Genomic DNA, 18,049 nt, shown 5'->3' with positions numbered 1-18,049 from the left:
GTAAGAGGGCATATTAAATAATGATTAGAATTCATTTGTAATGGAGAGAGTTATGGTCTGGCAGTACATATAAATAATGTGCGACAAGTGTGGTTTCAAATTTATTTTCTAAATGGAGATGAGGGAAGGTTGTTAGTTTGGTAGAAATAATTGAATGGTTCAAGATTCAGTAATTATAATTCAATACTATGGACATGAGAACAGACGTGGACATTACTTGAGACATTCTGCAAATAGTCCCACAAAAGAAAGATGTAAGCAATTCAGTAATGTCTTCAAATAGGCATAAAGGACAGTATATGTGCTTGAAATTGCTTTGCTTATGAACTGTTTTCAGGTAACCTTTTAAATGGGTAGTCTAATTAATCACATAAACCTTTAAACAAAAAGGAAAATCCACTTTTTTCCTGATACGTCAATTACATAACTTTAAGGTTTCCAGAAACCACCTTCAAGTCTGAAGTTTTGTTTGTCTCTTCACAAACAAAAAACACAAAATCAGAACTTTTCTGGAAGTTCCTCCATAAATGCAATGCAGAGAAATGTGGTTCAGTATTATAACTGCATTGCCTGTGGCTACTTACTGTAACTGGTGTATCATGAGAAATGCTCAGCTATATTGTGACAAAATGGCAGGGTAGGGGGGCAATTTCTTCATTATGAAGGAAACAAGTGCATGCTAATTACATCTCACTATGTCCCCTATAGGCTTCTGGAGAATATCCAAAACATTTGAATAGGACTCCTTGGGACATTTGCAATTATTATTTGATAATTATTCTTGTGCTTGCTTAGGATTTCAAAATCCATGTGATTTCAGTTCATCTAATGTGTTGGCTGTAGTATAATGTTTACCTTCCCATATACAGTAGGTAGAGTATTCGGTGAAGAAACTCGGACTATAGGCAAAGTTACAGGTTTTTTACAGAAAGATGGATAGAGTGGAGTTTGCTGGAGGTCTTTTACAAAAGTGTTGGGCAGTTTAAGAGACTCTTGAACCACTAATGGTTACAGTATATGTGAAAGAATTAATTCTCTGAGTGTTTATTTACCAAAAACTAGTACTTGATCTGCAGAGATTAATTAATTGTATTCAAGGATCTTTGCTACAGTGTTCTGAATGGGATAAATGGTGAGGATAAATGTAGGGCCTGTTTGCCTTTTGTGGTTGGTTCACAGTGCTGCGAAATTAGCCAACGTTAACAGCCAGTGAACTAGCTTCTAGGTGAAATAGGCAAAAGTAGGAAGCCCAGGATAATAAAAAAAAAAACTACATGTGAAAACACTGAGTTCACGGGGAGAAGCAAGGTTTATTAAGTACAGAAATATAGCACTTGGACTGTCCTGGGAACCCGAGTGGTCCTTATGGGCTGGTTGGCTCAGTGGCCATGACATGAAAATATAACCACCCCTGACTGGCTGAGAGTCATGTGAGAAGTGCTGCAGGATTTGTGAGCAAATCCCTAAAGGGGAAAAAAAGAAAGAGAAAGAACCCCTTGACTCAAAGATTAACTTTGAGAGGGGCTACCCCAGGAGTAGAGAATGTAGAAAGAGAGTTTTCTTGACTCACTGAGAGTCACTCTGGCAGGTGCTGTCTCAGGACTGGGGTTGACCTGCAGGGGAACTAGGAGAGTAGGTTTAGAAAATTAGTAGATTCGAGCTGCTGAGAACAGTGTGGCTTGGGGTCCCTTCTGACTCCCACTGTGAGAAGCTCCTCATAGGGGTCAAGGGATCCAGGTACGTGCAGTGATTCAGAACGAGGCAACAAAACTTCCCGTGATGTGCTTACTTACTTACTACATTGTGGACCAGCAGGTTCGCTTAACCAAATAGGAGTCTTGCTTTTGATTTCGAGGCGATCAACGGATTGATTTTGTTACTGAGATTTAGTATAGAAGTAAGTTGTAAAATATTAAATTGGGACTGCAGTTCCCCTTTAAGGTTTAAATAGGAAGATAGATAATTGAGTAATAGAGGAGAGGAGATTCCCCTCAGATCCTCTTGCTTCTGTCCCTGAGCCTTCACCTCACAGTTATCTTGTCAAACAGACCCAGCCTCATCACTAAAAAATTAGGTGTGGGGGAGAAACACAAACCCCAAAAAATGTAGAGGTAAATACTGTATGTCAAATATTGAACTTTTTATTTTGAAACACAGATCAATAGGATAAATGTTTGTATTATCATAACAAGAAAAATAGTGCACAAGCATTTTTCACCTTCCATATTATATATTATGATTCACAGTTGCTTTTTGTTAACCGTATAAATCTGTTGTTAATTCAAGATAATTTGGCTATTTTTTGTACCAAAGCATTAACTGTCATAATATGTTGTTTATACGCTATACTGTGTGTCAGTTCTGTCTTTAGGTTGAACTTTGAAAGTAAAAGAAATCACTTTCTAGTGATTAACACTGATCAAACACTGATCAGTGGTGTGTGGGACTAATGGCAGGTTGTGAGATGCAAGTCCCTAGGGTTAGGGTTAGAGGTTGATATAGGGTTAGCTTAGTTTCCACTCTTGGCTGATAGAAAAAGCCAAAATGCTGGTGGAGGTCTGGACTGACATAATTGTGGACTTCAAAGGAACAAATAAAAGTTTATTCCATGCTGAGAAGAGAAGAAAGGAAACAGAACGTTTTAGCTGTGGAGCCTTCTTCGGATGTGTGATTTTAATTGTGATTTTAGATAGTGATCAGATCAGATTTTAATTGTGGACTAACAGGGAAAGCATATCGCCTTGAGTTTGAAACTTTATTTTCGGGTTTGTGGTTTATTGCATATTGTTTTATGTTCAAATGTTCAACAGTTATGTATCAATACAAACTGGTAAGACATGCTGCAAGTATTCAGGTGAACCTCAAATCTTCTCACCAATGTGTGCTTTAAAGGTTTCCTTGGAAATTTTGATAATTCATTTCAGTTAGGTTGCCTGTTCAAAACATTGCTTTGTTCATTTAAAAAAATTGCCAGTAACACCTTACAAGACTTATCTTTGCTTAGAATTACAAATGTCAGGCATAAATAGTGAAATGTAGTGTGTTCAAGGGCTATTCGTATGACTTTCCCTTTTCCCCAGGCATTAACCAGTCCCTAACTGTCACTGAATTGTCTTATAAATTTCAAAGAATTTAGGTTTACTAAGAAAAGTGAAGAGCCAGGTGGACAGATTAATAGTTGGTACAAAAGGCACAGATTTTAAACCATCTGTACAAGAATCATTAATTATCAGCTGTCATCCAACAATCTCTTAAAATAACCTTGAAGATAGCAAAAAAAGGCAAGCTTTGAAGGAACATCTTGAACAGACGATGCTTTCCAGTCTGAAAAGCATTATATTAATGTACAATTCACAAACAAGTTTCACAGCCAAATATGTTATGACAATTAATGTTGAAAATCCCTCTAGTGTCTGAACATAATTGGACTACAGAGATTTGTTCTGTAGTCTTTTGTGCTATACTGAAAAACATGTAAGAGAAGAGTGGAAAATGAGTTGGAAACTCAAGTTACTAACTGATTAGGTGTGCCAAAAAATGTCATTTTTTTAAAGTAGTGAGTTTCTGGTTCTCAGTCTGACATAATTCAATTTTCTATGTCAACAAGCCACAAGCATGTGTACCAAAGTGAGGGAGATTTAACTCAACTTCAATTAACATGTTAAAATATGGATTCATATTAATATATCGTGGGTTATATTATTATAAAACCCATGTGATATGAATTCTATTAATACATGTTCATGTGGCTTATATTAATATTTGAGTAGTTGTGAATCTCAGTGTTGAAAAGTACTGTAGGCTTAAAGCTAATTGAGTCCAGTAATTTCCTTCTCAACAGAATGTTTTACAGTGACAAACCAAGCTTAGCATAGCTTAGTGGGGGGCAAGGAGGAATGAACAGGGAACAGACAGCCGCGTCACAGGGGCTATTCCTCACAGACTCTGTACGGGGAAAAGGCCATCAAGATGGGCCGATATCCATTTTCTTGTTGCTCATTGGATGCTTTAACATTTTCTTTGTCTTTTTTTTTTTGGTTTGGAAAAAAAAGCATCTTGATTTTGTGATTTACAAAGACTAATTTCTTTGGTGATATTAACATGTTGTTATTACTGGCATGCAATGTATTGTTTCTAATGAGAAAAATATTAGACAGGATTTGCATGAGAACAGTTCAGATTTGCTTTTCACAAGCAGCATGTGTTGGAAACCAGAAAGTTAAATAAGTTTTTCTTCATGAAAGAAATGGAATCAAGCTCACTGTTACAGAAAAATATAAAACAGGCAAATACACTATTTCGTATTTATTAAATATATAATAGATTGTTTTCTTCAGGCTAAGATTAAGATACAAAAAAATCTTACCCAGCACATTGAGACTTGGAGTCAGCAAGTTCACTTTTGTTTTTCTTTTTCTGCTCCTTGATAAGAGCAATATATTATAAAATTGTTCATGAATGTGTTCTGATTTTAACAATGTTTATGCACAAAAGAAAAAGTAGCTTCAAGCATGCGAGACAGGTGGTTAATATTGATGAACGTTGCATTCTTCATGGGATTAAGTTTTATTCTCTGTTGTAGTTAATCTTCTGATTTAACCTCTACATACACATTTGTGTTAAGGTTTTTTTCTGGCATTTTTCTCAAAACAGTACAGATAAATCTTTTGCTGTATATTGAAACATCAATCAATGGCCTTTGATTTGCATAGCACTTTTCATCCAAAAGGATCCCAAAATGCTTAACATTTGGGCTGCATTACATCTATTACCTGGGTGATGGGCAGCAGTCATTCTGCTCAAATAGATCACTGTATAGCAGATAAGTGTCACAATTGTCATCCCTCCTTTAGAGGGCATTCCCACCTTGTATTATTTGTCATTACGCGAACCTGTTGCCTGTTCCACCTCTTATTATTTAAAACTGGCGTCTCTGGTGTTCAGGGCTCAGCATTGGAAGACGGACACCTGGAAGCCCGCCTACCAGCGGGTCCAGGAGTGGCCCGAGGGCACAGGCAACACGGCGTCCTGACCATCTGAGTCCGGGGCTCGGCGCGCCTGGTCTCGTTATGGTTTTTAACTTCCGTGTTCCTATTCCTGGTTCCACGTCCCCATTCCCTAGTTCCTGTTTTAAACTGTTGTTGTCTTGGATGGATCTTCCAGTACCTGGACCCTGGACTCCACCCTGTTTTCCCTTTTGGACTTCGCCCCCCTGTCCGTCATCCCGTCCATTCCTCGCCATGTCTTCCCTGATGTCCTTCTCCAGTCACTTCCGGATTATACTGTCCCACATAGGGTCTTAAACTACACGCTCCAGGTGGTGGAAATGACCATCTGAGGAAGCCTATATTACAAGGTAGCCAGGTCACTTGGATGAATATCCCTAATCCTCCCAATATTTTCCCTTTAGGTGCTTTTATAACAATGGATGGCCAAAACCTTAATGTGTCATTCAAAGGATGGAACCCCTCAAGCACATTGTCCTCTGTCATCGATTTCTGGCCCATCATACTGGTTCTAACGCCAACCTGATTTATACTAGTATTCTCCTAATAACATACTATACTTTCCAAGCCCAGTCCTGCTTAGCTTCTGTCTGATGAGATTAAGCTTGTAATTAAAAGTGTAGCTGCTGTTGATGTATGTAATTTGGACCAAGGTTACAGAGCGAGTGGCCTTTCACTTTTCTACTGTGATCCAACCAGCACCTTAATTGTTTTATGGATCCTGCTATTCATTAGTTAAATAATTGAGTAATTTATTGTGGCAAGATTTTGCAAAGAAAAGATTGGAAAAAATCACAAGTCAGTTAGCCCTGATTTGAACAACTGTGGGTCAATCTCCTGAAGATATAGAGCAGTGGTCCTTATTCCTTATTAGTCCTGTATTACTGTAGTCTTGCAAGTTTCATAGTGAACTTTGAAGAGCTGTTAAGTCAATAATTGATTAAATGATTGTGATTTGGATCACAATTCGGAAAATGAAAGATACCAGATCATGTGATTGTATGGGAAAAAACATTATTGAGACACCTTAACATTGTATTCATAATGTCACTATTTCACATCTGTGAATCTACACAGAAAGCCACATGTAATTGGGCAGTAAAATCAACTACTTAGCATTTGTCTTACATTAAATGTTCAAATCAATGTTGTATAGTAATCTGTTTAGCAAGAAACTTAGTGAATTTAAGATTTCATCTTTAATAGTAAGTATTTAACTAGATATTGTAATTAAGCTTAGGAAAACTATTTTCTATTCTGTAGATCAAATGGGGAATGCCAAACCCTTAATAGATTTTTATTCATTTTTGAGGTGCAATGATACATGAGAATGTTAACATTTACAATGTAAGAAGAAAACAAAAATAAAATGAAGTCAGTAGTATGCCATACAGAACTGTGTACTGTATGGAGCGAGCTTTTCAGGTCAGGTTTAAATAGTTTACAAAATGGCAGTATCCATATTAAATTGAAGTAGTACAGATAGCCAACAAAAAAAATGTCCAGTTTTGTGCTTCCAAGTTTACTTGTGCTGTCTAGTAGTAATGTACAATGTACTGTACTACTTTTTTTATAATGAGATAATGTGGCTCCTCACCTATCTATTTCAACATGATACACTTCTATGAATGAGTAGATTCTGTAAAACAGGCTCAGGGATTATTGTTTTGGTAAAACTCCTAGTGAGCCTTTTAATTAAAGGGTTTTGAGGCTCGCATACAATACTGGTTGCTTACCTGGATTTTTGTATGTTGGCCTTCCTCTCTTGCTGAGACACTGACCATTGATCCTGCTGTGTGTTGTGGATTGTTTTCAAGTCCAGTTATAAGAGAATGCATAGGATTATTCTCAAACTTGTCCTTTTTACGATGAAACGCATAATAGAAATCAAAATCTGAGATAACAGAGAATGACCAACAGAATGTCAAATAGGTAGACCAAGAGAATACCTTAATTGGGAGGTTTGGAAAATAACCACCAGTCTAATTTTAATAAACCAAAAACTGAAAGGTAATTCAGTATGTTTCTAAGGTGAGTTGCTATGGCTGCCCTGCACACACACATCAATGAATAGAAATAAAGAATTTAATAAGGAGCAGCAGGTGCTCATTCAAGCATTCACTCGGTAGCCAGAATTAAGGACTACATTTAATAGCCTTCTTGTGAGTAGTTTGCGAAACGAGACAAAGGCTTCTCAGTTTTAGTGTGGAGTCTGCACTTAACAACTAACTAAAAGGTCATTCACAGTCACGTCCCAAGGAGAGCATTTTTCTGTTTACAAAATCAATGACAATTTCTCAAGCAATTCCACAAAGAACATGTTTATAGAAGACTGGTGATCTAGTACAATTTGCAAGTTTATTGTTCCAAATCTGCAATTTTCAATCAGGTGTGCAGCAGAATTAGTCTTCACTGAGTTCCTGTAATTTCAACAGAATGCAGATACCCACTTTCTTTTAGTTCCATTGAAGATGAAATGCCTATTAGGAGATAACTGTTCCATGAAATGATAGAATTCCATTTTATATTAAGTCCATTTTGCTGACTTTGAATGTTTAAGGTAGACTTAAAGGAAATGGAACTAAGCTAAAAAGAAAACAATGAGCATAAACTAACATAACATAATTATATTTTTGCTTTTTAACTTGCCTGTCCATAATCTGTCCTATTAATAAAATATAACTTACAATGCATGACAAATTAATAACAGAGTTAGATACATTTTGAATGAACAACTACTTAGTGATCTGTTTGTCTATCAAGGGTTTCAGCAGTTTAACAGATGCACATTTTTGTCTTCCTTTCTTTAATAATAATAGATTGTTTAATAGATTGAAGTCTGGGTTTTGGAAAATGCAGCACATGTTTTCACGTACTTTCGGTTTGTCTGAATATGTTGCAGTGATGTATTTTATGAGTTTTGATAGAGAGCTTCCTTGAAGAGGCCAGTGACTTTAACACTCAGGGCTAAAACTGTCTTCTACTCTTCCTCACGCTGACAATCACTTCTGGACTGCTAGAGCACCATGCGGCTCACCGGACCATCACTCTCTCTCTGCTGTTCATCTCTATTTCACAGTTTTCCGATCCTAGACATCATCTGTTTTTCTCCCCTTGTGTTCTCAGTCCATTGCCTTGGCAAATTGTTTCATTGGTTTTATATCACTCGGTGATATAAAAGCCTTCCTTCATTTAACTCGGCCCTAGAATAAGATCTGCATTTGATTTTCAAAATTTGAGGTAAGCTCTGCCCTTGAACTCGTGCACAGTCCATACTTGAGTCCAGAGGCTCATTGGCCCAGAGCTTCTCCCTGTTCCCTGATCATAAAGAAGACAGGATGGGATTCATGTCCATTGCTGGGTACTTCTCAGATAAGCTGGTACCTAGTTGTTCAGCTGGGTGGACTGGAGCATTCAAGATAGAGTACCCTGGACCAAATTAGGCCATGAACCCACAATCTCGCAGTCACAAGCCCAGAGCCCAGAGATCACTATAAGTTTCTGATACCAGCCCAGAATAAGACCACATAAAGACAATAAGGTTATAGGGTCAAGGTAAGAATAAGGGTCATGTTCAAAATGCTGTTACATTAGAAGTTCAGAAATAGAACACATTTCTTTGGAAGGTAACCAGTACTGCTGCATCAACTTTATTTAAAAATATTAACAGAAAGACAGCAACACATTTATTTATTTAAGTTAATTGCTTGCATATGTAGTACACACAAATACTGAAAAAAAGTGTTGAAACATTTAAATTTTAAATCCGTTTTGAGCCTGTCTTACTTTGGTGGGAAGTTGGAAAGTTTATCAATTTGAAGTGATAACGGTTTGTTCATTATATTTGTGTGTAACTTTTATTCTGCCTGTATTAAAAAGTTTCACTCTTAAAAGTAAAACTTTTATTTAATCACAGTGGCAGAGGGATGTCAGTCTGTAACATTTCTTTTACAGTACTTTTAGATTTGTTTTTAATATTTGGGGTATTTTGTTAAATTGAATGCTTATTCTCTGGGTACATTTTTATTGTTATAGCAATAATTTATAATTTTAGAAACTCCCCCCTTAAATTGCTGTTGCAAATTTTTTGTCATTTAAAAACACAAATGCCACATCTTTATTTCAAATTAATGTCATATTTAAATGTGCTGTTTTGCCTACTCTTTAATTTAAGTTTTGAGCCTTCTCTCCTAATTGTCTACTATCAGTTTTGTCCTCTGAAGTAAATATTTTCTTTTGCTTTGTTTAAAACCTCTTCTTGATTGCAGCCTTGAAACAATAAAGTGCTTCCCCTCAAGTCAAGTCATAAAAGCTGCAATCCTTTGCATGTCTCTTTGAATAATGACTTCTTTCAGACCATATAAGATGTTAAAATTGATTTGATTAGTTAAATTAGGCGATATGGAACTCATGTGTAATGAAAACCCAATAGGACCCGTGTTTTGCTGTATGTATAGGGAAAATCTGTCCTCTTTCATGAGTTATAGCCAGTTGCTTCTCAGAATTATCTACAACATCCCGATCTATCCACACCAAAGCCTGCACCATCTGAAAAAGATATTTTATCTCCAAATTAATTTCTGACAGACTCTGTCTGGGTTCATTTTTTATTACCATTTGTCAATGTTTCTTCTTCTCCCCTAAGGGCTGTGGCAAATCACAGAGTGATACCATGAGCAATGAATTTGGCAACAGCAAAATGCTAAATCACAGTATTGCTATCTCTGCAGTTGTGCTCTAATCCTATTAGTCTCCTGGAATGATATGGTCACCTCTGAGGCAGGCTGTTTCTGCATATTCTTAGTGTGCACCAGGTTTGCCTTCTGTTATACTGCCTGTTCCTTTCTAAAAGAAACAGCTGCAGTCATCAGTATGTTTATCCCAGACCATTTTCTTCTACCACAGGTTTAATTCTCTTGCTTGTATAATTTTAAGATTGATTTTCTTAAATTCTTCACTAAACCATCTTTTTGATAATTAATTCAGCACTAGAAAATGGTAGTGAGTAGCGGGCACAGATTAGGATTTGCTTCATATTTCCATACATGTTGAGTGAAAAGGCTGTGACTAGTTTTGAAATGTTTCATATTAACATTGTGTCTAAAATTGAAGTTGAGTAGACTGTAAATGCCATGGCAGGTCATTGACCATGACTATCACCAAGAAGTAGCCCAAACTGACCTTAGAAAAACAGATTAAATTGTTATTGTTCATTACCAATTTTTAAATACATAAACATTCTTCTGAGACTTCAGTTACTGGCTTCACTCTGAAATGGATTGGATTTTACATGTCCTTCATTAAGTTGTTAAGATGTTGTGAAATGTGCTTATTTATTTCATTAAATTATGTTGTTTAACATTCAATGGTCCTTTCAAAGGTCAGAGATTTGCATGAATGTTGTAGTGAAACTTGAGAGACAGTAGTGATTGTCAGGGCTATGAAACACATTAAACAAAACCAGAGTTGACTTGGCATGAGCATTTTTAAATTGGATTTTCAGTGGATGATTAGCTGATTCTGAGGGGAAAATTTTTAAATGATTGATGATAACACACTTCATTTTCCAGGTGAACGTGTCTCTGACAAACTGCAATTCATTCTATTTGCTCAGTCTGTTAAATGACATACAGAGTAATGGAAACGGTCTTCTTAGTATATTAGTATATTACTACAAAATAGTTAAAGCATTGAAAAGTTCAGTTTTGAGGATCTAAATCTACCATATGTTTTGCTTCCATTAGCTCAACTTCCCAGGCTCCTGGACTTGAAATTCAGTCAGTTTTAGGTTTTGAAATTTCATTTATTTTCCTTCAGAATTCTTTTCCTTACACAATTTAATTTTTTACAGGACTGATGCAGGAATGTAGCAGAATCTTATGCTACCAAGTAAAGATGCATTTTCAAAGCTTTCTTTTGATCACCTTATCTCTTGCTAGGCTCGACAACAATGCAAGAGTTACCATTTTGTGTTACAATATCATACATCTATGAGGTGTTGATACCCCTGATAGTTAATCATTAGATGAATGCAGGTACAATGTTTTCTACAGCAGGTGAAGCTTTAAATAATCATTGACCACAACATTAGACAACATTAGACATTATCTTTGGATCTCTCATGGTAAACTTTTCCTGTCCCCTGTGGATAACGTTATAATGAGACAGTCAAGGACAGATGGCATTAGGAATAACTGTATTGACTCTACATTTACACCTCTTTAGTTGACAGTTGTGTCTATAGTCATTGGAGGTAAGTTCTTCGACTTTATGACAACTGGCAATCTAGGGCAGGAATGTCAAACTTTTCTGGTTGCAGGACATCTAAATCTGAAATCTTTTTTATCAATAATGCTGCTATTACTTACATAGTTTTGACGGCTGTGCTGCATGTCCACTGATCCACTGTAAGTGCTGTCAGATCAGGTACACTGTGTAAGAATACTGATTTTACACCACTTGCTGATAGCCCTAGTCTAGTAATAAAAATTAATAATCTAGTTCTTGATTGTTCCCTTTGTCAAAAGGTAACCTCTCATCTATTTGTAAATTGCTAACTAACATGAATTTAATTAGTTTAATAGGTTGTATCCTGTATTATACAGGTTACAGTATATTGAATTGAAAAAGTATGCTTGTTTGACAAGAAGGAATTATAGGTCTCCACTGCTAAACAAGATAATTTCCTTTAAATACATCAGAAAAAACAGAAGTGGTCTCAACAGATCTCTTATATTACTGTACAGTATGTGTTCTAGTGTCTTCAACTATCCTAGATAAACAAACACCATACTTTATGGAATACAGTGAGCCAATCAAACAAACCTGCTTGTTTTAAAGCCCAATTAAATAAGAAGAGGCTCTTTCTTCTTTGAGACCTAGTTCCTTGAGATGTACACATAAGTAGACTTCGGTATGAAAGTCAGTTATGCAAATTTGGATATATACATTACAGTGGTTTCACAAAAACTCTATGAATTCCTACTGTATGCCAATGCCACATATTTGCTGCAAAGTATTTGCAGCTCACTTGCCATTCCGAATTTAGCACTTTGAGTTGGAGTACATCTATTTTTGAAAACATGATGATTTTATTACATGTAAGAGGTAGATGCTTCAAATGATCAAAATTCAAAAACAGCTTTAAAATATGGTTGTGTGTGTGTGCTATAAAATTGATCTCTAACTGAAAGCTCTGGCAAGAGGACAACCCCTTGGAATACATTCCCATTTAACTACTGTATAAATATGGCTACTAAGCACCCTTTCGGCTGCATGATGCTGCAGTGGTCAGCATTGCTGCCTCACAGCACTGGGGCCATGGGTTCAATTCTGGACCGGGGTGCTATCTGCATGGAGTTTGTATGTTCTCCTTGTGTTAGTGTGGGTTTCCTCCAGGTGCTCCATTTTTCTCCAGCAGTCTAAAGACATACTGGTAGGTTAATTGGCTTCTTGGAAAACTGGCCCTGGTGTGAGTGTCTACATGTCTGCATCTGTGTGTGCACTGCAATGGACTTGCATCCCATTCAGGGTGTGCCGTGCCTTGGGCTCGTGGCTTGCCGGGATAGGCTCCTCCTCGACTCTGAATTGGATAAAGCTGTTAGCAGATGGTTGAGTGGGAACTGCCTTTTTCTACCCCCTTTTCTTTTCCTTAACCACCACCATTGCAGTAGCTTCTATTGTGGGATGTAAGAGAAGTGCAGTAACCTTGTACTGATAGCCAAGTTGTCTTTGCCAGGTGGGTCAAAGCCAAAACAAAGTCTCAGATTGCTTACCCACTGAAATCATCAATACTATGGGGGGAGTTGAAGATTCTGAAACATTATTAGGGAGAAGTGGTGACCAGTGCCAGTTCTGGAAAAATACACTACTATAAAGTCTTGAAACGTGTGTGTTTGATCAATTTAGGAAGTTAATTTGTGCAATTAACTCATGAATGGCCCACGGTGGGCCATGAGAACTGTGGTTTGTTAATGTTTTCATTTTAAGTGGCCTGTAAATTACATAAATGAAAATGAAATCTCCAGCTCCCATGATGGACAAAATTGAATTGTTCCAGTGGTTAGAAATTGGTGATTTAAAGGTGACCTGTGAAACCTGCTGGGTTGTGGTTCTCACATGCAATGACTACTCCTGTTATAGAGTTATTACTTCCATTCTTCAGACCTCAGTACTCAGAGTTAAATCTTAAGCAGAGTTGAAAAGAGTGCTCGGTAAACTGATACACATTGGCAGGTTCACAGCCTCTGCAGGACTCCGTATTCCATTAGCTGCTGTGTGCAGGCACTGAAGCACCTACACAGCCTGCTTTCTCTGCAGTGTAGCACCAAGTTACTACTGCAGGTATTCAAAAAACTAAAGCATTCTGCTTGAAAGCACTGCGGCTGCTTTTTAAAAATTGTGAATGCTCTTCTCTAATAATAATAACTATATACAGTATTATTACATATATTGGAATATCTGAAAAGTTGTGATCAAAATGAGCAAAATAATGCAGCTTGGATTTTTTCCCCTTTTTTGCTTTTCTCACAAATTAAATATTATTCTAAATTATTCTATATACTGTAAATTGGATCTTTTTATTTTCATTTTGTACTTCACAATAAAATTTGAAATACATATGTACATAAACCTTAAAAGCACAGGATTTCTTCTTAATCTATTTGTGGTGGTCAGTAGACTGTAAAGTTGTGCAAAAGATTGTTAAATCATTCCAACTTTTCAGAGCTTTTTGACTTTCACACTTAAATAGTCATTAGAATACCTCGCCAGGTGGAAGCAGAAAGCTGCCCTTTTCAATTTACTTCCTTTGTCTCCAACAGATTTGGCTACTTTTGACCTTGTCTGACAGACTGATGGGCAGGGAATACTTTGTGTGATCATGTGTTTAGTTGCGGCCTGTCGAATAAGAATGTTGAATAAGAAACCTACTGTGCTTGCTCCTTCAGCAAAAAAGTATCCATGTAAAATGTCTCAAACATAACCTTTTACATATTTGTGTTAGGGTTACAGTAGGTTTACTTCTTCTATATGTCATCATGAACAATCGCAGTGACAATAGCCTGATATAATAATGTTTCTACCCTTTTGCAACAGCACATTTTTCTATTGCTGTTCCCTAAAACTAATTAGAAAAGAGAGAAGCCAGTTTTAATATGTGTGAAAACCTTAGAAAGTGTGGAATTTTTGTATTGATTAAACCTTGGATCCTCAAAGAGTCTTTATTTCTCTTTTCACAGGGGGGATTTTTGAAACCCTGGAGAATGAGCCTATAAGCGTAGAAGAATTAGCCTTCAAATTTGCTGTCACCAATATAAACCGAAATAGGACCTTAATGCCAAACACCACACTTACCTATGACATTCAGAGAATAAACCTCTTTGATAGTTTTGAAGCCTCCAGAAGAGGTAAGTCTTTTACTGAGTAAATATTTGGAAAATATTGATTTCATTTATATTCCTGTATGTAGACAGAGATCACCCCATTTTGCTGAATGTAATGTACACTTGTCCCATGTTTGTTAAATAGTGCTGTATGCATTGTGTGATTTCATGCATAATTATTTGTCTTGAAAACTATGGATTTTATGGAAGCAATGAAAAACATGAATGTTTGACATTGCAAAGTAGCAATTTTGAAATTTCAAAGAAAGGGCCATTATATCTAAAAGATTTACAGTAAGTTTATCACAATAAACTAATATTTATGTTAGAGATTGAGGACAACTACAATAAGAAATTTATTTTATGAAAAAGCTTTCAAATGCAAAATCTTAAAACCCTTGTATGGTTATCCAAAACCTAACAACCAAACCTAAGGTTGCTTTTTTTAGTTGCATGTGATCTGAAGAAGCCTCATTTTGGTATTTCAAGAATATTTAGTTTTACTCTGTAAGTCCTTTGTATTACTGTTGTTATTAATATTGTTTTTTATATCAGAATTTACAGGTAGTTAATTCTCAACATGTTGAGTGAACTTAGTGTTGAGAATCTTGTTCTCTGACCTAACCATGGTGCAGAGAATTATGAGTTATTCGTATTAGTGAGACATCAAATCTGTGTTTTTGCTAAACTTCAGCATATGTGTTTTTCCTAGAAATTAGATTAGTATTTTTTATTATAAGAGCCTATATTGCACAAATGACAGTGAACAATGAATCCAGGCAAACTGATGATGACGTACTGGGCTTAGCCTGAAATGTAATGATTTTCAACCCTACTGAAAGTTTATTTTTTCAAACTTCAGGATTTAAACAAATACATTATACCACACTCACAAAATTAAATTGTTTCAAAAGCCTGAGCAGTTTTGTAAATGCGCTTCTCTGATTTCATTGTTGTGTATTAATCATACTGCAGATGACACCTTTATGTAATTTTAAATAAGTTTGAGACTTAACTGGCCATATACTTTTACAGAACACTTGCAGAATCGTGTATAAATGTATAAATTATAAACTAGAACTCCTCCACTCCAGAAGTCTGACAAATTTTGATGAGGGGGCATTTGCAAAGTATCTGTATTTTTATTTTTATAGTCTAGGTTTTAATAAAACACATATATCTTCTTACAGTTCAATGACATGGTTGTCCTGGTTAACTGCATCTCTAAAGTGCTTCCTGTTATTTGTGGGCTTTGGGATGGACTGGCATCAACTTCAGGGTATAGACCTGCTTTGCACTGTGTATGTGCTGGGTTAGGCTCCTCTTTGGCTGCAAATCTCCAAACTACAAAGGTAGATGGATGGATACAGATTTGGCCATTTCTAACCTCTTTAGCAAATACAGGGTTGCTCATATCCTGGCAAACAATGGGTGCAAAGTGGCATACACCCTGGAGAGGACACTAGTCTATCGCAGGACTTGTCCACTGAATGAATGACTAACATCATTTAGCAGGCTGACTAATATTAGCACGCAAGAAATACTAGTCTAGTCACTGATTTTCTAGTGTTTTCCAGTCCTGCACAGAAACTATTTTCGGTATAAAATGTTGATTATCTTCTACTTTGAATGATACATGGTAACTCTTCTAGAAATGTTTTCTGCTGTGAAAGTTCCCCAAAATTTGAAAAACTTTCATACAGATTGAATTGACATACGGATATTTTACAAATGATCCACTGTTTTATAACCTAATTTAAACAGTTATACCCTCTTGAGCTCTTTAGTGTACCAGAGTGAGAGCTTTATCTTGATGATGATAAATTTAAGATTATCAAAATGATTGATTACCCCCCAACACATTAGGATTTTCATAATTGCACAGCTCATGACATACAGTATAAGGGACTGAAGATTCATATATTCCCTAAAATAACACTTTTTTTCAGGAGTAAAGTAAAAAGCTAACGTTTTTATAGAATTGCAGTAAAAAAACGAATAGAAAAGCAAATTTACTGTTCCAGCAGCAGAGATGATTCTTAGCTAAAGCCATAATATTTCTCCATAATCCTGATACTCTCATAGTCTTCTGATTTTCTTTTCTTCCATTCATTATCAGAAAGATGCCAATCCTTGGTAAAGATAACCTTGGATCTACACTCTGAAGTCCATCACAGGGCAGAGACATGCACATAGGGACATTTAGACACTATTTAACCCAGCCTTCACTGGGCTTTGGGCTGTGGGAGACCACCCAGATAAAACCAATACTCCTACTCACACATGCAGTCTCCATACAGAAAGTGCCCAGAGTAGTGTTGAACCCAGGACTGAAGATGTGGAAGCAGTAATGGTAACTGCCATGCAACTGTCAGCCTATTTTAATTTAATATTTACTGAATTTATCTGAATTACCAACCTTTTAATTTTGTGATGGTTACCTGCCTTTAAAGCTGTGTTTATAATTTTAAACTTTTGAAAATAAAAACACAATTATGACACAAGGTAAATATGAACTTAAGTAATTTCCTGGATGCCATTAAAGAAAACTTAATGGCGTTGACTCAGCCATTGAGGGGTTGTAATACTCAACAAGACCTGTAAAACGTATGGCTCTCCAGGACCAGGAATGACTGCCACAGAGCTTTACCATCCTGCTTCTACTTCCTAAGCCCAGAACTGTCTTTTCTAGTTTTTTTTCATAAAGCCTCTTTATCATTTGTACAGTACCATTTTATATACAGTCTATATATAGTATGCTTCCTTTACTACTACTGGAAGGGTACTGTTTGCCCAGAGGGGAGGAGAGGGTGAGGGGGAAAGGCAGATGGGATGGGATAGCTTGAAAAGGGAGAGGAGGGTGAGACGAAAGGGATTCATGTTGTTCTTGTATTTTTGTACTGTGCCATTTGTTTGAAACCAGCCTCGTGAAAACCTAAAACACATTGTTTAAAAATAACACCGTTCTGCTTCTCTCCAGCCTGTGACCAGCTCGCACTTGGCGTGGCTGCAGTTTTCGGCCCTTCTCACAGCTCCTCGGTCAGTGCCGTGCAGTCCATTTGTAACGCGCTGGAAGTTCCCCACATCCAGACCCGGTGGAAGCACCCCTCAGTGGACAACAAAGACTCGTTTTACATCAACCTCTACCCAGACTACGCTTCCATCAGCCGCGCCATTTTGGACATGGTGCAGTATTACAAATGGAAAACGGTCACGGTGGTCTATGAAGACAGTACTGGTAGGTACTAGTTGTGTTAAATGGTGATGCTGTCAAAATGAGTAACCCCTCCTTTCCTGTCAAACACTATGGATTCTCCTACCCTCATTTGCAGGGAGCACAACCACCAGTCAAATGTAGAGAGCTTAAAATGTCTCTATGAATTTATAAATTCATTTAACTTGTACAGTCAAAAGCTGGTTCACACAAATATTGTTCCTATGAGCTTATTATTTTATTTTACTCCTAACGTGATGTTCATAATATTAATAATGTTTTAACTGTCTTTGTTGTTCTCTTGATTCATTTGTGGCATTACGTGGGGGCGTGTCCAGTGTGGAGGCGGAGCTCTGGTAGATGGGCGACGCCTTGCCTCTGTAGTCCCAGCTGTTTTGGCTTCCAGCTGATGAGCCCCAGCTGGGCGGGTCTTATAAAGGCACACT

General features: G+C 36.8%; 1 protein-coding gene across 4 annotated transcripts in view; it reads left to right on the top strand.

Moving 5' to 3' along the window:
- Positions 1-18,049, top strand: part of grik1a (glutamate receptor, ionotropic, kainate 1a) — a 91,841-nt gene that overhangs the window by 20,769 nt on the left and 53,023 nt on the right. For all 4 annotated transcript variants that reach the window (XM_088639591.1, XM_088639595.1, XM_088639594.1 and 1 more), the window contains exons 2-3: positions 14,246-14,413; positions 17,370-17,627. In XM_088639591.1, coding sequence (XP_088495717.1) covers positions 14,246-14,413; positions 17,370-17,627 — 426 coding nt within the window. The remainder of the gene's footprint in view (positions 1-14,245; positions 14,414-17,369; positions 17,628-18,049) is intronic.

The sequence above is a fragment of the Lepisosteus platostomus genome, chromosome 7 (genome assembly GCF_059453375.1).
Source record: "Lepisosteus platostomus isolate fLepPlt1 chromosome 7, fLepPlt1.hap1, whole genome shotgun sequence".
In the NCBI taxonomy this organism is placed as follows: domain Eukaryota; kingdom Metazoa; phylum Chordata; class Actinopteri; order Semionotiformes; family Lepisosteidae; genus Lepisosteus; species Lepisosteus platostomus.
This window is presented reverse-complemented; position numbering and strand designations above follow the sequence as displayed.